This window comes from Adelges cooleyi, unplaced genomic scaffold, assembly GCF_023614345.1.
Source record: "Adelges cooleyi isolate 19-005CV unplaced genomic scaffold, UGA_ACOO_1.1 ACOO_flye_CR_arks_rails_tigmint_CR_PRNA_574, whole genome shotgun sequence".
In the NCBI taxonomy this organism is placed as follows: domain Eukaryota; kingdom Metazoa; phylum Arthropoda; class Insecta; order Hemiptera; family Adelgidae; genus Adelges; species Adelges cooleyi.
This window is the reverse complement of record NW_026096268.1, coordinates 13,738,411-13,759,013: the sequence shown is the minus strand read 5'-3', so window position 1 is coordinate 13,759,013 and position 20,603 is coordinate 13,738,411. Positions and strand designations below refer to the sequence as shown.

The window sequence follows — 20,603 nt, the reverse complement described above, 5'->3', positions numbered from 1 at the left end:
AATAATTAATTGCACTAATGCACTCAAAATACTATGGTAAAGTATCAAGTAAGAACATATTATATTTTTTTAATTTTAACGAAAATAGTAAATAATAAATATTAATAACGTTTGGCGTATGTTTCTTATCAGTTGTTTATGATGCCGATAGCAGATTACGGCATTATAGAAAGTCCAATATACATTATTGTAATATTATAAAATGTATATTATGTAGTTCATAAATGGATACGTGTCGTTTGATAAGAATTTAAGAAATGCTTATGCGGTAAGCTGTATAGGTGCATTTTTTCACCTCATTTTTATCGTGTTAAGATTCTATAGATATTCATTTTAAGAAGATTCTTATGAATTGCACTCGGACTCATACGTCCATCTAAACCTTTGAAGTAAGTTTTGTTACATTTTACAAAATTTTAAATGGCTGACGTTGAAGCGTCAAAGTTTCCAGACACTGTAGCCATTCTTAAAGCATCCAATGGTTCAACAGTTTACCTAGTCGGTACTGCCCATTTTAGCAAAGAAAGTCAAGAAGATGTAGCTCAAGTATGTTGTGAAAATAAAATAAAAAAAATATATAATTAATTTTTAATTATTGTTTATTCAATCATATAGGTGATCAATGTTGTAAAACCAGATGTTGTTGTGATAGAACTGTGCCCTAGTAGAAATAGCATTTTAGAAATTGATGAATCACTTATAGCTAATGTTACAGGGATTACGTTGGGTAATATATATTAAATAATTACAATGTTATAAAACATTTTCTTAAAATATTAGAATACAGTCAGGTATTTAAGATGTATATATTCGTGTTAAAACAGACAAACCATAAAATATAATTTAAGTAATGTGAGAACAGGATACAAGTAATTTTTGTACAATTTTACACAGGAGCAAAATAAAAATTGTGTTCTTATGGTTTCTGTTCACTATTTTTTATTTTAGTTTGTGATCTTATTAATGAGACATTTGTGTTAAGTATTATTATTATTAAAATTTAAATATATATATATATATTTTTTTAGAAGGTCTTCGTAGTTCTATAAATAAATTAGGTGTTACTCAAGGGATATTTTATCAACTTATGATCAATATATCAGCAAGTATATCTCGTGATCTTGGTATGGTACCTGGCGGAGAGTTTCGAAGAGCTGTAGAAGAAGTAATTCATTTTATATAATTGTTTAAAGCATTATTAATAGCTAAGTTCTCTATAAGGAAGATAATCCATGCTGAATGCTCCTTTAGTACCGACCTTTGAAATATACAATTATTACAAAAATAATACTTTATAGCATACAGCTGCTACTATCATCAGCGCATACAACTGACTAAGTTGTTAATACGTTTTCGCTATAGAGTATTTGTTTTGTGATTAGGGTTTATTTAAATTTTTTATTTCTTTAATAAATCTATTAATTGGTAATTTTTCTGTTTTTTGTTGAAGTTTAAATACTTTAAGTCTTAAAACTTAAAACAATTTTGTCACTTAATTACAGAATTTCCATTTTGCTTAGATGATATTATTAAACTAAAAATATCTTTATCCAGTTAATCATGGATGCAGATTTTGATCTTTAAATGTTTTTAATTGACACAGCTACGCTATTTCTAACTCTACTATAGTCTTTATAAATTCTGGTGTTTGCGAGAAGTGTTTTGTAATAAATAAAACTCTGTAACTTATAGAACAACTTATGTATCTATTCAGTTTTACATAATATCTATTTGTGTTTTACATTATTTTTTAGTCAAAGAAATACAACAGTTATATTTACCTTGGAGACAGACCTGTTGATATAACTATAAAACGAATAATATCTATGCTGAGCTGGCCGAAAAGCATCAGACTTTTGTCACATTTGCTATTCACATCAGATTTTAAAATAACGTAAGTAGTCTGCAAAACAAATGCACAATGTAGAAATTTAGTGTGGTTGTTTAGATTACCTTGATAAATAACACGGATTTGGGACTTAGGCATGTAAAAATGATCAAAATAAGCACCCATCTAAGTTTCCGACCTTAAAAACACTCATAAAGAGGAAAAACATTTTTTTTAAATTTTAAGTTTCTGATTTGTTATTATTTTTCCTTAATATGATTACACACTAACAGCTTAAGCAATACATCTAGCCAGTGTTTTTTCCCCTTTAATAATGATGTTAATTTTATGTAATATAAAATATAATTATCAGAGGTAGAATAAAAATGTTTGTCCCCAGTCACCATAGATACATTTTTTTATATTCAATCATATTTAAGATTATATATATATACAACACAAAAACTGTTTATCCATCTTTATTCAAATGAGAGGTTTGTATAAGAATGGTAATAATTAAATTTTTTTTTATAATTGTTAAATAGTAAAGAAGATGTAGAGAAGTTTAAAAATAAAGACTTGATGGAAGCATTAATGCTGCAAATGGCTGCTGATTATCCTGAATTAGAAAAAGTAATAGTTGATGAACGAGACAAATTTTTGACTTACAGTTTACAAAGTTGTGCTGGCATTATAATTGATAAAACTGGCCTAAAGCCAAATTTTATCGTTTCGAGTAAGTATTAAGTGTAATAGTAATCAACAAAATAATTTTTATTTTCATTACATTTTTTTTAATAATTCTACTAGGGCCTCAGATAGTTGTCGGTGTAGTCGGTCTAGGTCACGTCGCTGGAATTAAAAACTATTGGGAAACTATAACTAAAGAGGAAGTAACAGAATTAACTGTGTAAGACTTCAAATGGATGTTAAAATATTGCTTATATTTATTATATATGTATTATATATTTTTAGAATTCCACCTCAATCGAGAAGCAGTAAAATTATTAAAATTGTGATCAAAGTCAGTGCTTATGGAGTACTTATATGGGGAATTTCCAAAATTCCAGGAGTAAGAACTGCATCGAAAATGGCATACTCTGCAATCACTTCGTCTTTTAACACGGGACGTTTCATAAAAATTAAATAACAGATAGGAATTAGTAGCTGTTAAGTAACCATAAATATAACAGTACGAAGTTTCCATTTTATATTTATAAAAAAAAAACCAAAAAACGAATTATGTCAGGTAATTATCAACAAGAAGATGATTATGACCATATCAACAATACTTTAATTTATTCTTCCACTAATATACCAGGACCCGGTTGTAATAAAATTGATTTTGACAGCTGTCCTAATCATAAATGTACGTGCACTGATTTATGTAAAATATCGACCTGTAATTGTATTGGTGATACTTATAATTATGACACCTTGCATAGAATTATATCACCTAACAGATTCATAAATGAATGCAATGAGTATTGTGCTTGTATAACATGTCAAAATCGTGTTGTTCAACTAGGACCACGAATTGGATTACGTATAACCGCTTGTAAAAAAGGTTATGGTTTATACACAGACATTTCTATACAAAAAGGCCAGTTTATTTGTGAATATGCCGGTGAAATAATTGATTTATCAGAAGCCCAGAAACGAACACAATTAGACAGCGATAATTATATTTTCGTGTTGAATGAACACTTTTTCAACCATATGAAAACTACTGTAATCGACAATACGTATATTGGAAATATTGGTCGTTACATAAACCATAGTTGTCAGCCTAATTGTGTGGTTGTTCCAGTTCGTGTAAACTCGTTTATTCCAAGACTAGCGATTTTCGCTATAATAGATATTGGAGTTGGCGAAGAAATAACATATCATTACGGTGTAGGAAATAATTCTTCTACCGAAAGTAGCCTTTCTAAAACCAAATGTTTATGTTCATCAACCAATTGTAAAGGTTATTTACCTAGTAAAACAGGGTTATTTTGATATCTGTTTATTTTTTATTTTATAAGTTATGTTGTATATATTATAGAGTATAAAATTTGTATGCAAAAATAATAAGATATATTGTTATTTATTATTAAAAATGTAAATATATTTTATTGATATTCGTTGTAAATGCTGTTGAGAAATAAATAAATAAATAATATTCATTTTTATTTATCTTTAAAAGCAAGAATCGGTGTAATTTAACATTGTAGTTATTAAGTGTTTCTTCATTATTACTTTTTTTTTAATCATTTAAAAAAACATATTGTACAGTTTGATATTTATTATATAGCAAGTTATCTTAAATCCATGTACAAACTAATCAATATTTTATAATAAAAAAAAATGTATGATATTGACTAATTAAGATACTTTTATCTGCTTGGCTTGTAATTTAATAATTGTTAATTGAAGCCTAATATAATGTTTTAAGAACTACTAATTTAAAAGGAAAAAAAAAGAAGTACTTAGAAGTGTATTAGGTTTTGTACAAGATTTGTGTCTACAACTATTAATATATGAGCTATATTTTGTTTTCTCAATAATTAGCACTAAGCTGTACAAGTGACTCGGTTATCTAATCTATGCTTTAAAAAAGAATAACACATTAAATGAATAAATATCTAGTTTTATTTTGTCGTTTTAGGAATTTTACGATCCCTATTGCGGTTTTTAACATTAGTCACTTCATAGAAATCACTACCAACTTTCTTTCTTTTATTTCTTAACATGAGGCTTCTTTTTTGTTTACTCGTCAAGCTACTCATATATGCCTCATGAGCTTCTTGTAATTTTGCTTGTTTTTCTTTCTTTCTTTCTTCTTCTTCATCACTATCAGTAGAAGTTGCATTTTCATCTTCTACAACAGGCAACTCTGCACTTTCTGATTCAGCGTCGGAATCGCTTTCTTCGACAGCATCTAAATCTGCTCTTTTAGTAATGGGTTCACATTCTTTTTCTATGGCGGATAAAGGTTCTTCGAAACCAGGAGGCGCTTTGTAGTAAGGAATTTTTCCTCTTTGCCAGTCATTTAAAACCATCCTAGCACAAAGAGTAATGTCTGCTTCACCACCTTTTAACAATTTACCTGTTTTTATACCCAGCTGTGATAAAAAATCTTCACCGTCCGTCCAAGTTTCAATACCATACGTTTTAGACAAGTGTTCTTCTTTAACCCTATCCATTAATGAAGGTATGTACTGTTCTGGATCAGGAACAAGTTCTACTCTTACTACGCCCTTTAATACTTTTTCAGTATCAGTTTCTGTATTGGTTGCATCATAAACCACCCCTGGACAATCGATAAGAAAAATTCTTTTCATTAGTGTAATATACTGCCATACTTTGGTTTCACCAGCAATGGGAGCAACTTTACAAACTTTTTTAGATCGCAATGCATTAATAACTGAACTTTTACCAACATTAGGGTATCCAATGAAACCAACGCTTATTTGTTTTCGTTCAGAATGAAGTTTGGTGAACTGTCGCAATAAATTGATCACTGCACCTTTTCCAAAAGGATGAGTTAAAGATGCATGGAATGCAACTGTAGGGTATTCAGAACTAAGAACAGCTACCCATCTTTGAGTGACCCATACAGGCACCAGATCAACTTTATTTAAAATGAAAATTAAATGTTTATGTGGCTTCTCCTTTTTTAAAAAGTTTTCAATATGAGCACAACGTGTACCAGGAGGATCTCTAACATCAAGAACCATTATTACAACATCAGAGGAATCAATTACTTTGTACAACTCATTCCATATACGCCTACTTTGTCCAGCAGCCATAATCCAATCACGGGGTGCTTTTCTCTCTCCTGTATCTTCTCTAACTAGATCCAAATCTTTATCATCAGAATATGATTCATTTATTGCATTTATTGTTTCAGACAACTGTTGTTCATCTCTGACATATAAATTTGGACGTTTACGAGTTCTCTTGGAACCAAATACACTTTCAAAACTTTCAGTTTCAAGAATATGAACTCGTTCATGTTTCTTTTTTTCATTCAAGAGAGTTATCGGTAAGCCAGTAGGTTTCATAACAATATCATATGGATTTCTAACAGCTTTACCAAGTTCTTCTTGAAATTTTTGTAAAGCATTTTGCCCAATTACTCTAGTGTTATCGAACCATTTACGATGAGGTTCAACTCTAGCTTGAGTTCCACAAGCCAACCAACCTTGAAATGGAGCAGCTTGAATGATTTTACCTTTTCTATCACGCTTTGCTTTAAAATTTCTATACATTTGAAGTCTTTTAATTGTTGCTTTAGTTCTAACTTTTGCAACACCTTTAAGGTTATCCGTTTTTCGTTCAGGATTCATACTGTGTGCTGAGCGGTTAAATCCTTGGGTACGAGGAGCTTTAGTTGCTGAGCTTGTTTTAGCCATTTTTAACTAAAAAAAAGTCAATAAATAACATATTATTCAACACTTAATAATATAAACATATTATACATCATAGCATTACAATTAATAATCCATAAAACACTTATCGGCCACTTGGTACTTATACATATAAATGAGCAGTAGCATTTATCACATTCATATTAAATATGGCAAAAGAGGTACAGGGAGTCAGAAGTTTCATAAGGCATAATTTAATAAGTACACAATATTTTAGTGTATATGCTTTTAATTATTAAACATAGCAATATAAATATTTAGCAATAAGAAAATGATAATATAAAAATTAATTATTCTAATTTAATTTTGTACAATATTGTGTATAGATACTGGGCTATAAATTGAGGTCCGGATAAGGGCTCTGACCATACGATAAAATATTTGCACGATGCTTCTGCTCTGTGCATTCGCCAATTTTTTTTAACTACAGTCATCTTTAGTCTCGGATTGAAGATATTAAGAAAATATTCGCTCACAGAGAAATAACAGTGATAACTTGGTTAGCCCTTTGGGGTAGGTAAGTTATTTTCTCAGTTGGAGATTGGGCTACATGAACCTCCGTTCTAAGGATATTAAAATTAGGATTTAATTACTAAAGCCAGCAAGGATAAGTGATTTTTGTAGTTATTATAAGCTACACAGTTATTATAGAACTACATCATTTGTAGTCTACATAATTAGAACTCAGATGGTCGGGTATCTATACAGAGTAGAATAATACCTAAAAGGCTAAATTAAAGGTAAAATAACTTAAATTTTTACTTACTTTTTATTTATTGTATATCCTTTCTTAAATAAAATCTACTAAAAAGTATGCAACAAAAAATTAAACAAAAAAAGTAAAATAAATTTTTAATTTCAAAATAAGTTTATGAAAATTAAATACACGTGTTTACTAAAGTTAATAGTTTTCAGAATGTTAACTGTTAACGTATAGGATCAAAATATAAATGATAAGAACTATCAGTGGTGCTTATAAGCGTTCCAAAGAGATAGTATACTTTTGAAAAATTTTACAAGTTATTACAGTGTTATACATATGTCAATAATATGTCCGGCGGGGTTTTAAATTGTAACCATACTATTATACAAATTTTGAAAAAAGGGCAGCCGAGTAAAAACAGCAACAATAGAGCTATTTAAACAGTAAAACAATATATAATGGGTATCTGGTCGATTACTTTATCATTTAAATTTTTTAATTGAGTTTGATAAAGTAGGAGAAAGGAACTGGGAAATTGTAATTTAAAATGGTTTATAAAATATGTGGATTTATAAATCTACCTTGATAATAACTATGACTAAATAAATAATGTTTTTTAGTCATGATAATTACCATATTTTTAAATAACAAACTTGCAAGACAGTGATAAAAAAAATGTATTTTATGCTTAGACTTCAACACCAAAACTAGTTAGCTTATAAATATATGAAACATAACTGTTAACTATTATGGTTACAATTTTTCAATTATAAATAAAATATAGTTATTATATCTAATTGTTTTTTACTTGAATTAAACATAATGTTGTAAAATTCAGCTTTTAAGTGATAATAATGTACAAACAATTTCAATCAAAAGGTAGTAAATATAGACACATTAAAAAATGTATGTTAAGACTTGTGCATTAAGTTGCTTCTGGCAAAACTATGTAGTACAATTGGTTGTTCGCTTTCATTTAAATGTATTAAAGATATCAGAGAACATTTATTGAGTGAGCACAAAATACAATTTCATGTTGAAGACAAAAAATCCAATATAATATATTGCTAAAAAAACATAGATCTTTTAAATACTATTATTGTATAAATTATAATTTAATAAATGATGAATATTGTTGCAATTGTTCAGCTATTTATCAGAGTATGCTGGCATATTGTAAACACAAGCTAAAATCTCAAGGTAGGTTAGGTTAGGTAATTAATAATGATTGCACCTCTTAAATTACATTAACTATAAATAAAAGTATTGTTAATGCTATATAGTATAGCATAACTATTATGCACATGAAGTGGAATTAACTTCACTTACAAATAACAAACAAACAAGAAATAGCAACAAAATTATTACAAGGTGTTAAACTGATGATGTAGTCTCAGCATAATAAAAAATAGTTCCTCAGTACAGATCAAAGGAAAACACTCATTTATTGCGAAGTAAAAAGAAAACCAGAGATTATAAAATATATCCCAATTAAGTATAGAATTTACTATACTTTAATAACTTATTTTTGTATTTTACATTGTAATCATTTATATTTCAAAACATAATTACATGAAATGAAAATATTTTATTTTATGCTAAAGCGATATTAAATAACAAATCATTATATTGTTTGAAAACAAACCTAAAATTATGCTTCAATAACTGTATTATTCACCTTCAGATCTTCAGGAGGATATATTTTATCAACCAAATGGTGATCTGCTTTTACTTTTTCTTTCTTTTATGAGTTTCAGTAAAATAACAATTTAATGTAAGTGCAATACAATTAATATATTAAGAAGGAATTAATAGCTAGGAAACAGATATAGTTTTATTTAAGAACCATTATGTTTTAATACAAGTTATACAGTTGATAATTTTATTAGTTGTCATTTTGAAAATATTATTAGAAAAAAATGTACAAAGACTTTAAATATTTAATGTTGATCAATTCTGTCTAGTGCTTCTATTGTAAGCACACTATCGCCTCTAATGACCTGTTGAAATTTAAAAATATTAATGTTTATCTAAAAATGTTAATATGAAACATACCACCATGCCTATGTTATTGACAACACCATCTTTCAGTTTTTCAACCGTCTCGTCTAGGACTAAATTCATAAAAGGATCAAAGCCACGTAACACTCCAGCTACTTGTCGATTGGCATTCAGTTTTACTATATAAAAAATAATGTACATAGCTGATACAAAAAAAAAGAACATTTAAAATTTAACTATACTTACATTGCAGTTTTTTGTCCAAGTACCTAAAAATAAAAATTATGTTTAATTAGAAATTTGTAAGTTTAAATATTAGGTGCCTAAAACAAAAACAATGTAATGGCCAGTAAAAATATAAATAATAATAATAAAAATAATGAGGGAAAGAATGGAAGGATGTTTAATATTTGTTACACAACCATACAATGTTGTGTTAATGAAGTAAATTAGGAAGTATACCAAAAATGGAATTTTTTTTAATCTTCGTGTTTTGAAAATATGCTAAACAATTAACAAATTATGTAAAGACAGACCAACATATTGAACTAAATAACTTTAAGTGCTTAGACACCTCAAGCCACTTTAGTAATGATTAATGTTTAGTATTATAATTTATAAAGTAAAAACTAAAAAAAATTACACTCTACCTTTTCAACTCGGGAGGATGTGCTTTACTCATCTTTACTATCGAAGATGAACTATGATGATTATTTTTAAAAGTTAAACAATCTTACCCAAATTTGGAAAAAATGTAAAGATAAATAATCAAACGCCGAAATAAATATTAAATAACTAACTGTAATATCTAAGCGCCGAAATCAGTCTTCAATCTCAATACAAACAGCATATCGCGTCGTACGTAATTAAACGAATTTTCCCGGTTAGTTTTTTAGGGTTATGAGCTATCGTGTAGGAATATCGATATTTCAGTTCGATACATTGTTAAAATATCTAAAAATTGTAATACAAATTTAAAACATATCTGCTAATTATTTTTTTTTGTAAATTTAAAGGAAATAACATTGAATTTAAAAGAACGTAGAAGGAGTATGAAGTATTTTAAACAAAATAACAAGAGTATTTTCATAAATTCGGTAATTATATCGATTTTTTTGTTAACCCCATGGAATACAAAAATTCAACCAAATTAAGGTATATGAGTGGTCATAATATTATTAAAATGTGATAACAAACCACGATAGCCATCAGACGAAAACGTGTAGTCTTTTTTTTGGTTAGAATTAAAGAATATCTTGCTACAATTTACGTAGTACGTTGTATGTTTATTATTAAATTGTAATTTATATTTAAAGTAGATTGTATTTTATGTATCTTGAACATTCTTTCTTTCCTCATAAAATTCATATTAATTTCTAGTATTAGAAGTAAATTTAATATTAACTACGTGTTTCAACTTTTTAATTTAATATAAGGAAACGTTAGACGTGAAAATGCCACTGTATAATTTCAAAAAGATCACGGTCGTACCGACCGCCAAGGTACGTAATAAACTACTACAATTAAGATAAATGAGATATATTATACATTACAAATGTATTTTATGTATATAAGGTGCAATATTTTCAACTATATCCTGGGTATATCTATACCAAAGGATGAACGTAAATCAATAATGGAATATATTCAAATAGTTATCTCTGTTTAGTAGATTTTTCAAACTTTGAATTATCGAATATTTACTGTAAACTCAAATACAATTATTTGATTTTGTTTTTTTTAGGATTTTGTAAACATTATGCTGTCAAAAACGCAGCGAAAAACTCCAACAGTTGTTCACAAGCATTACAAAATATCAAGGATCAGATCTTTTTATATGCGAAAAGTGCGCTATACTCAACAAAATTTCAATGAACGGCTGTCGATGATAATACAAGAATTCCCCAAATTAGATGTAAAATTTTAACTAAGACTAAAAAAACTATTTTCATATTTGATTTTTGTTCATTTTTTGCAGAATATTCATCCATTTTATGCTGATTTAATGAATATTCTTTATGACAAAGACCATTATAAATTAGCTCTTGGACAACTCAATCAAGCAAGACATCTGATAGATAAGTAAGAGAATAATTTCTTGTTAATTTGCTTAGTGATCTTTTTTCCCCATTTCATATTATTGGTCCTGATAAAATTCAGATGAATTAAAGTTAAATTATAATAAAGTTTAAAAACCTGGTGTGACAAGACAGGCACATTCTGCTCCTATAATTAACCTGTTACAAACATACTTTAACTATAGACTAAATTGTCTATATTATATTGGTTTATTGTGGTTCTTGTCTTAGAGGGGTTAATCTGCTATTGTTTTCTCTATTTTTATTATTTTTTGAATTGGTATAAAAACCAATTCAAGTATTTTTGCATTTAATTTTTATAAATTAACGCAATTATGAATTATAGTTTGATAAATGTATTATTTCTTGTTTATAAATATAGTGTTGGAAAAGACTATGTACGCCTCATGAAATTTGGTGATTCATTATATCGGTGTAAGATGCTTAAACGAGCTGCTCTTGGAAGGTATGTAAATTAATAAATAAATTTTTTAAATATTAAAATTTTTTTAGTTTTAGTTCAATATATTGTTTTTAATATTAATTTATTAAAATTTGAAAAAAATCAATTAAAATGTAATATATTATATTTATAAGTATACTAAATTCATCATTGAGAAGCGTGGGACTAAAAATTATTTAAAAGAAGTTATGACAATAAGTTGAGATTACAATTCTAAAAAAGCTTAATTCAACATTTCATAAAAAAAATGTTTATCTTTTCAGTTTATACTATGTTTACTCAGTTGTAAAATTTATTATTAATTGATTTATTTTTTATTTAATTGTTTAACTTAAATTATTATGGGATATGGTTCATAAATAATGTTTTTGTATTATATCAGGATGGCCACTATCATGAAAAGACAAGCTCCCAATTTAGTATATTTAGAACAAGTACGTCAACATTTATCACGTTTACCATCAATTGATCCATATACAAGAACACTAATTTTATGTGGGTTTCCTAATGTTGGAAAATCCAGTTTCTTAAATAAGGTAATACTTATTTTTAAAAATCATTAAAATAACTTGTTCATGTTTGATTATTGGATTTAGATTACAAGAGCTGATGTAGAAGTACATTCATATGCGTTTACAACAAAAAGTTTGTATGTGGGACATACAGATTATAAGTATTTGCGCTGGCAAGTCGTTGATACTCCGGGAGTATTAGACCATCCTTTGGAGGAACGTAATGTTATTGAAATGCAGGCAGTTACTGCTTTGGCTCATTTACGTGCAGCAATTCTTTATTTTATTGATATTTCTGAACAATGTGGTCACTCTATTTCTGAACAAGTTAAACTTTATGAATCCATCAAACCACTATTTACAAACAAGGTATTAAACATTGAATAAAAAAAATAAAAAAGTGTATTCGGTAAGTCAGCCACTGGTGTGCATTGTGTACAAATGATAAGGGGATATTATTTTAACATAAAAAAAACTTTTAATGAAATTTGTGAGTAATGTTACAAAGTATTTATTTTTTCATATTTTATATCTTCAATGCTGAGCTGAGAAGGTATTGTTTCAACATTGATGTTTTTATTATTATCATATTTTTTTTTCTTTGTTACAATATTATCGAAACCGCTGAATTAATTCTTAAATGTACCAAGTCTATAGATCAGAAATTGGGCCTGTAAGGTACCTTATTAGTCCAATAATTTGAAATGTTCACCATTCCCTTTAAAAATTGAAGAAAAAAAATGTACAGGTTTTCATGATGTAAGACTAAGGACCTGACTGTTTTTTGAAAAACCTGTAGCTAACTATTTTTTATAAAGAAAACTTCCAAAAAAAAATTCCATTTTGACTGTAGTTAATTTCAAGGTTGCAAATGTGTCGGTAAATCAATAGTCAACAGGTATCCGAAAAATATTTTCACTACATTATTGTTTGCCTATCGGCAACAGCAACGAAAAATAATTTAGGAAGACAGACAATCAACTCTAATTGCTTCCATCCTAATACTAAAAACTCAATTTAAAGACATTTTTCCTTAAAAATTATTTTTATCAATATTTAATACTTATACCATCTGCTGTTTGGCATCGAAGAGTTTATTTGGAATGATTTTATCACTTTCAGTTTTAATAATTTCTGAAACCTGTGATCTCCATCCCCTATGCCTCAAATCTACTGTGCTGACTTTTATCATTTATAGTAATAATGTAATGTGTTTCAATGTTTTTGTTTGGAGTTGATCATTCCTGGTTGTTTTAAAAACCATAAAAACAATAATGAAGTTTTTTTCTTAGAATTTACAGAAATTGTAATTTATAAAAGAGATTTTTTTTTTGCTATTGAGGGGCAAGGATAGATTTTATTATTTTCTCTGCAAACCAGTAGTTAGTTCTGACTTAAATTATCTATTAATTATATTTTCCATTATAGTTTTATAGTTATATTTATCAGTCATTGTTGTAAAGCAACTTTTTTGTTATCTTTACATGAGTTCATTTTATTATGAAATTGTTAATAACTGTGTTGTAATATAATTCTACAATTTTTAGCCATTATTAGTGGTGTGTAATAAAGTTGATGTCACGCCTATGGATCAACTAAGCGATGCCAGTCGTGAAGCACTGAGCATTTTTGAAAAAAACAATGTTCCACTTCTGCCTATGTCTGCAGTAACTGATGAAGGTGTTATGGAAGTAAAACAACAGGTATAAAACATCTTTATTATTTAAAAATTTTTTTTTTTTTGTTATAGCTTATTTGTCATTTAAATTTAATAGGTACATATTTAAATTTGAAAAAGTAAATATATTTTATAAGAACCAAATAAAATTATAAACACATTTATTGTTTAGGCTTGTGATACTTTGTTGGCTTATCGTATAGAAAATAAAATTCAGGCTAAAAAAGTAGATTCTATTTTAAATCGTCTACATGTTGCGCTACCTAAAACTCGGGATGAAAAAACTAGACCAGCTCATATACCTGGTAATATTATTTTTATTAAATCTAATTTATATTTTTATAAATTACAATAATTTTGTCTTACATTTTTACAGAAGCGGTATTACAAAAAAAACGGTTAGCTGAACTACAAGATTTTAAGAAACAACTTGAGAAAAACTTGGAAGATGAACTTGGAGACGACTATATTTTAGATCTTAAAAAGAATTATGATTTACCCGAGGATTTTAAGTATGATGTTATACCAGAGTTTTGGAATGGAAGAAATATTGCTGATTTCATTCATGCAGAATTATTACAAGTAATTTATAACAATAGTTTCACAATAAGTATTGTACACCATCTTGAAAAATTAAAATTATGGTTTATACATTTTTTAGCTGCTTTAAGTTTATTATTGTTTAAATAAAATTGAAATCATTAATATAAATACAATTTTTGTATACTATTTACAGAAAGTTGAAGAACTTGAAAAAGAAGAAGCTCTCAGGGAAGAGGCAGGGTATTATGCTGTACCTAAAATTGAAATTGATGAAACTTTAAGAGAAATTAAAGAGTTGGCTCAAAAGATCAGGGATAGAAAAATGATTAACCGTAATGAAAGTCGCATATCTCGCCAATCTAACAAACCAACAACACCTAGAACTGCGCCTGCCCGTGCTCGTGGTAGAAGTGCATCAGATTTCAGAAGTCGTATGGAAGATCTTGGTGTTGATATGGAAGGCACTGAAGAAGTATGTATAAAATGAAAATTATGAAAAATGTTAAGAACAAAACAATAATTATAATACATCTTTTAGGCTCATTTCACAAAAACTCGAGGCCGTGCCCGTTCATTGACTAGATCTCAATCACGGACAAATGCTAAAAAGCCTCGTTTAGGATCTATGCACCGGTCTACATCTACATCTAGAAGTCAAAGTAGAGTCCCTAGAAACCAATCTGGTGTTCGCGATTCATCTGTAAGTTTAACTTCATATTAACTTATTAGCACTTCATTTTTAAACTTGCAATATTTATGTTTTCTTTCAGATGCAATTGAAACTGAAACAAGTTGCACACAAAGCTATTGCGAAAAAAGTTAAGAAACAAGGTCTCAAAGGTGAAGCAGATAGATTTATCGGAACTAAGAGACCAAGACATTTGTATGCAGGAAAGAGAGGCATTGGAAAAACTGACAGACGTTAAGATATTTTGGTTTTACTTTATTGTTAAAATTCATTCAAGTTTACATTGGATTTATAGTATATCAAATGCATTTGATATATTCTTTTCAATATTTTAATAAATGACTTAAGATATTAAAAAAATAGTTGAATTATATAAATTAATCAAAGTTTATACATTACCCTAGTAATCATAAGTATAGATTTAATATGTATAGACATTTGATAAACCACAGCATATAACATTTTTGAAAACCAATATTTGGACTTAAATCTATATTAACCATGTATTCGTTGAGTCCATGTTATTATTATGACAATTGCTGTCTTTCATAGGCCATGAGCTTTTTCTGGAGTTGAAGGGTTTATCAACTAGCAGTAAGGATTAATCTCCACTGTCAAGCCTTAAAGAACAGACGACAGCGAGTGCTAACAGACTGCCGCCTTACCCATTTGGCGCTCAGCCAAAAAAAGTCATTTTTTTGTCATAAGCTGAGCTAAAAAAAATGTGTATTTAAAAAAATTAGTGTACTTTATTATGAACTGTACATCTAAGTACTATTAAAACCAAAACACTGAAAATAAATTATATCTAACATCTATAAATTCTTTAAACATTCTAGTTTACCTAAAAATATATAAATTGGTTGGGTTTCTTAACAGAGCATGGGTGTCCAAGTATGTGAGACGGCAGTGTTTTAGTACTCACTGTCATCTGTTTGATACTCAGTCAGGCAGTTCTGTTTCGTGAGCTGGAAAAAGAGCCGCCATCTCTACGGCACTAAACTGGATGTCCTATCCTTGAAGTGAATTATCAAAATACTATATAATATTATGATAACAGTGTTGAGCTTTCATGGCCTGTTAAGTTACAAGATGTCGGGAGGGGGGAGTAATGCCCTCATGGGCTGTTCCCCTACCCGGTCATTTAATAATGCACATGCACGAAAAAAGAAGTTACAAGATGTATTTTATTAGCAATAAAATACACTATTATTATACAGATAATTTCCGATTGTAAGAAACAATTAAACAAGCAACTCTTAAATTCATTAAAATAGTTTTAAAAAACTGAACCTAGACTGCAATCTTCTGAAAATAAAATAGACAAGTTTGTTATTTAATAACAATTAAAATATAATGTTTTTAATTACGGTATTTAAATAAGAGCACAAAAACTTTTATAAAAACAAGTTGGTACAACTAGATATGTCACAATTAAATTTAAATTAGGTTGTCTGGCAGCACTGGTACTATCTCATCTCTTGTCTTTTTTTATTTTATGATAAAGACTAAAGTTATTCTTTAAAAATTCAGGGCACTGTTTTTGTTCTATTTTTTTTTATTCGACATTTAACAAAAATCTAATATAATGTTTTATAAATTGAATATACGCAAATATTTGATAGTTGGTTGAAAATGGTGAAGAAAATATTATGCGAATACTGCAATATAACTTTTGCTGACAACTTATCAAGTAGAAATTTACATTTAAACAGTAACGCTCATAAAAAGAATAGGAAAAACTATTATTCGCTGCATAAAGGTATTAGCAAAAATGTGTACTAAGAAATTTCAAAAAATTTAAAGGTTTTTAGTGTTTTTTCAGACGCCGTAACATTATTTTTTGAAGAACGCCAAAAGCAAACGTGTCGAAGATTCCAGAATTCTGGACAATGTCAATTTGGTATTAATTGCAATCATTCTCATTATACATACAACCAATTAATATACTTAATCCAGCAAGGTAAGCATCATAATCATTATTGTAATGGTATACTTTAGATTTAAGAAAGCATGGTACCTATTGTTCAGCTTACATTATGTCAAATATTATGTTGAGTAAAATATGTTAATCATAATATTTTATTTACCTTGGTATATTATACTGTATATTAAAAGTATGCAGATAGTAATAAATACATTTATAAGATTAAATTAACTCTTAAGTTAATTAATAGAACTAGTTTAGGTCCTAACCTAAATGACAAAGCAGATATATATTATGTATTGTTTCAATTATAAATGGTTTCAAATGATGGTTATAAATGGTTTCTACATCTAACATCGTATGAGATAATGTGGTTAAAAAATGAAATAGTGTAATTTCGCCTTGAATATTGGATTAGTATAAATATGAATCGAGTCTTATCTATAAATATATACATAGGACAATTTTCAGTACCAATAAAAACAAATTTCTAATTTATGTGTGAATAAGTTTTTAAGGCGATTGAGTATGATATTTTTGAAAGAATTAGAGATTTCAATTAAATAATCAACATAGTACTAAAATAATTTTTAAATAAGAGACAGTAAGCAAATTATTAATTGACTAATAAATAATTGTTTAATTTAAGTATGCTTTGTTATACATTTAAGATCTAAAGCAAAAATAACTAAACAAAAATAATTGAATTGCTTTGAATAAAAAATTATTCAGAAAAAGACTGATTTAAGGCATTAAAATGTAATAATTTTATTATTATTTAGTTTATTAAATTTTAACCAAAGAAAATGTATGCAGGATTTTTTATTGGATTAAGTAGTATTTTATTATTAGATATTGTATAATAGCATATTATTTAAAGTATGAAGCTACAATATATTATGAGTTATGTTTTAAAAAGGATATTCTATTTATATATACGTAGGAAAAAAAGTTGAATATTTTAAGGTGCATACAAATACTGACTTTAATAATTAACAACTGGTGGGAAAATTGTCTAATGACATTGGACATTGTATTCAAATGTATGTTTAAAATATTATGTAATAATTGCTTTAATAAATGTGTTGAATAATTAAAAAGCTTTTTAATAATGTTACTAATGTCTAATATATTATTAAAAAATAATTATGTATTGTAATAAATTCAGAATTTTTTCATATATTTAAGTTTCTTTTCTCAGACATTATTTATAAAATTATATAAGTATTATTTAAACTACAGTTTCAGTAATGACTATTGTTGAACTATTAATTTTAAGTTAAGTTGGTACAAACAGCCATAAGTAATATAAAAATGAATTATAGTTATGTATTCGTCATTATTTGTGAGTCCAGACTAGCCAGGTCTCAGTCTTATGTTTATACATTTAAAAAAATGTCTATTTTAGTTGTCATAAAACTTGCTAATTGAAATTGAGTATAATATAAAAAACTGTTCCCATTATCTAAAATTAAAGCAATCCAGTTGACATTTGCCTACCTACAACACATCCTCAATGAAAACTATGCTAAGTTTTAGATTAATAGTAAAAAATTGAACTTGAATCATTCCAAGTATTTTTTTTTTTTTTGCTAAGTAGATACTGCATGTATTTAAAATGTTAGCACAAAAAACTTTTTTATTACTTGTATTTTTTAATATTTTATTACTTATTTATGTATAATCCACCACAAATTTGCTTAGATACAAAATAATTCTGGTTGCTATGATTTTTCATATTATTTATATTTTTTCTTATTCAATGTTCTGTTATTATTTCTTATACTAAACTTTCTTTTTTACTAATTTAATGTTTTAGAATACGCAGAAAAAAAATATAAGCAACAGCAAAAAATAAACTCGATTCCTTCAATTACTTCGTGGCAAATTAAATATCAAAAAGATTTCTACAACAACAACATAGAGCGTGAAACAAGTGCCCAAAACATAGAACTAAATCTTCAAGGTGAAAAACTACCATCCTTGATGCCAGTGAATGTTGAACAATTAAAGAATTTGCAGCTAAATACTTGGATGTGAGTAAATACTGATTAATAATATCTTTTATAATATTGAAATTTGGAAATTAATGTTGCTTATTTTAATTATTTAGCAACTTCCAAGGATGACCTCCATAGTTCATCAGAAAAACGGAACAGATATAAATAATTCAATATCTTCATCAACATTAAGTTCTAACTCTAACATGATATTTTTCAAGTCTGAATTTTGTGAGCAGTCGGACAACACCGCTCTACCCAACAATCCAGTACAAGACTGTTTGACTGATAAACCTTCACTAACTATTTCTATTAGTAATGTAGTCACCAACTTCAGTGTAAAATCGCACTTAAACCTACGATACTTAGCACTAAACGGTTGCAATATAGAATATAGACGTGAAAATGGTATGCTTACAATGAAACTACGTAAGCCAAATGCAACAGCTACAATTTGGTCAAGTGGAAAAATTGCTTGTACAGGATCCACGACTGAAACTCAAGCTAAAATTGCCTCAAGGCGTATTGCTAGAATTATTCAAAGGCTTGGATACCATGGTGCAAAGTTCAGCAGTTACAGAATTGTTAATGTTCTTGGATCTTGTACACTGCCGTTTCCGATCAAGGTTATACAGTTTTCGGAAAAATATAAAACAATCGCTCAATATGAACCTGAGTTACATCCAGGTGTCACCTTTAAGATCAAAGACTTAAAAGCTACATTAAAAATTTTTTCTACGGGTAGTATTACAGTAACTGCTCCAAGTGTACAAAACGTTCATAAAGCAATCGAGCAAATTTATCCAATGGTGCTACCCTTTCGTCGAGATAAAACAGCTGAGGATGAAAGAGTTATTCGTAAGTTAATTGCAAAAAAACGAAATTACTCGCAAATTGATAATTTATCCATGTTTCAATTGGACAACAGTGTAATGAAACGAACTTGCGATGGTATATCTATTAAGAAAGAAGAAGTTCATAAAAGCTTAGAAAACAATATCATTATTAAAGAGGAATTTGAAAATGATCTCTGAAAATTATTTCATTTACCCAACTAAAGGACTACATTTATAACAGATAAACTGCAGTTTTATTACATTTATATATTCAGATACTAATAAATTATAAAGGAACCGAAATTGTTTTAAATAATTATTACAAAGAATGTACAAAATTAATTTTATAGTATGCATTTTACTTTAGCTATAAGTTAATATGTTCTAGTTAACTAGTCCTTGTGTTTTACAATATATATACATGTCATGTGTATATTATTATAATTTTTTTTTCGTGTGTTAATGTTCCTCGTTAGTTACAAAAAAAAAATAGTTGTTTTTAAGCTGTTTCCTCATAATTTAATTTTTTTTTCTCGTTCTCCTAGTAACTAAAATGTTTTAATGAGACTCCCCTATAATTTTCTCATGGATTTTAGTTTATTCAGTAATAAAGCAATAATAATAATTTTAATATAATATTAAATAATTTTGTATATGATTAAATAAGAAAAATGTGTTTTTTTTTTTTTGTGGTTCATTGGTTATAATTTTGAATAAAAAAAACATCTTTGGGAATTACTCACATGATTTCATCATATATGAAAATGTTATCGTACATATTATTATTTACATTAATTTAATTTTTGTTTTTCTGATGGTAAATAAAATTATCATAGGTTTTATTTTGTATTATTTATTTTGTTTGATAGTAGTTTACACTTTTTAAATCTAAAAATGCCCATAGTCATTAAAATATGAAAGAAAACTGTTT

At 27.5% G+C, this 20,603-nt stretch overlaps 7 protein-coding genes across 8 annotated transcripts in view; 4 read left to right on the top strand and 3 right to left on the bottom strand.

The window, feature by feature from the left end:
• Positions 1-20,603, bottom strand: part of LOC126843453 (TNF receptor-associated factor 6) — an 81,949-nt gene that overhangs the window by 32,603 nt on the left and 28,743 nt on the right. The window lies entirely within an intron of this gene.
• On the top strand, positions 193-2,978 carry LOC126843460 (traB domain-containing protein). Its single transcript, XM_050581014.1, has 7 exons — positions 193-546; positions 616-727; positions 1,029-1,165; positions 1,755-1,894; positions 2,374-2,564; positions 2,639-2,738; positions 2,804-2,978. The coding sequence occupies exons 1-7, from the start codon at positions 421-423 to the stop codon at positions 2,976-2,978; spliced, it is 981 nt and encodes a 326-aa protein (XP_050436971.1). The 5' UTR covers positions 193-420.
• On the top strand, positions 3,071-3,992 carry LOC126843462 (probable histone-lysine N-methyltransferase set-23). Its single transcript, XM_050581017.1, has one exon. The coding sequence runs from the start codon at positions 3,071-3,073 to the stop codon at positions 3,827-3,829; it is 759 nt and encodes a 252-aa protein (XP_050436974.1). The 3' UTR covers positions 3,830-3,992.
• On the bottom strand, positions 4,328-7,160 carry LOC126843448 (nucleolar GTP-binding protein 2). Its single transcript, XM_050580997.1, has 2 exons — positions 7,010-7,160; positions 4,328-6,234 (listed from the first exon to the last, which is right to left on the bottom strand). Exon 2 carries the CDS (start codon positions 6,226-6,228, stop codon positions 4,462-4,464), a length of 1,767 nt encoding a protein of 588 aa, XP_050436954.1. The 5' UTR covers positions 6,229-6,234; positions 7,010-7,160; the 3' UTR covers positions 4,328-4,461.
• LOC126843467 (probable small nuclear ribonucleoprotein G) lies at positions 8,755-9,811 on the bottom strand. The gene is made up of 4 exons (XM_050581023.1): positions 9,598-9,811; positions 9,194-9,216; positions 9,002-9,126; positions 8,755-8,946 (listed from the first exon to the last, which is right to left on the bottom strand). The coding sequence occupies exons 1-4, from the start codon at positions 9,627-9,629 to the stop codon at positions 8,887-8,889; spliced, it is 240 nt and encodes a 79-aa protein (XP_050436980.1). The 5' UTR covers positions 9,630-9,811; the 3' UTR covers positions 8,755-8,886.
• On the top strand, positions 10,199-15,384 carry LOC126843446 (nucleolar GTP-binding protein 1). Its single transcript, XM_050580995.1, has 12 exons — positions 10,199-10,449; positions 10,692-10,862; positions 10,926-11,029; positions 11,408-11,491; positions 11,871-12,024; positions 12,085-12,369; positions 13,548-13,703; positions 13,851-13,983; positions 14,055-14,260; positions 14,415-14,693; positions 14,760-14,921; positions 14,992-15,384. Exons 1-12 carry the CDS (start codon positions 10,402-10,404, stop codon positions 15,145-15,147), a joined length of 1,938 nt encoding a protein of 645 aa, XP_050436952.1. The 5' UTR covers positions 10,199-10,401; the 3' UTR covers positions 15,148-15,384.
• LOC126843461 (TATA box-binding protein-like 1) lies at positions 16,431-20,036 on the top strand. Of its 2 annotated transcripts, XM_050581016.1 has the most exons (4): positions 16,431-16,671; positions 16,735-16,872; positions 18,656-18,872; positions 18,950-19,075. In XM_050581016.1, the coding sequence occupies exons 1-4, from the start codon at positions 16,545-16,547 to the stop codon at positions 18,963-18,965; spliced, it is 498 nt and encodes a 165-aa protein (XP_050436973.1). In that variant the 5' UTR covers positions 16,431-16,544; the 3' UTR covers positions 18,966-19,075. The 2 variants fall into 2 exon arrangements, with proteins under 2 accessions (XP_050436973.1, XP_050436972.1); XM_050581015.1 differs by lacking the exons at positions 16,431-16,671; positions 16,735-16,872 and having other exon boundaries at positions 18,747-18,872; positions 18,950-20,036.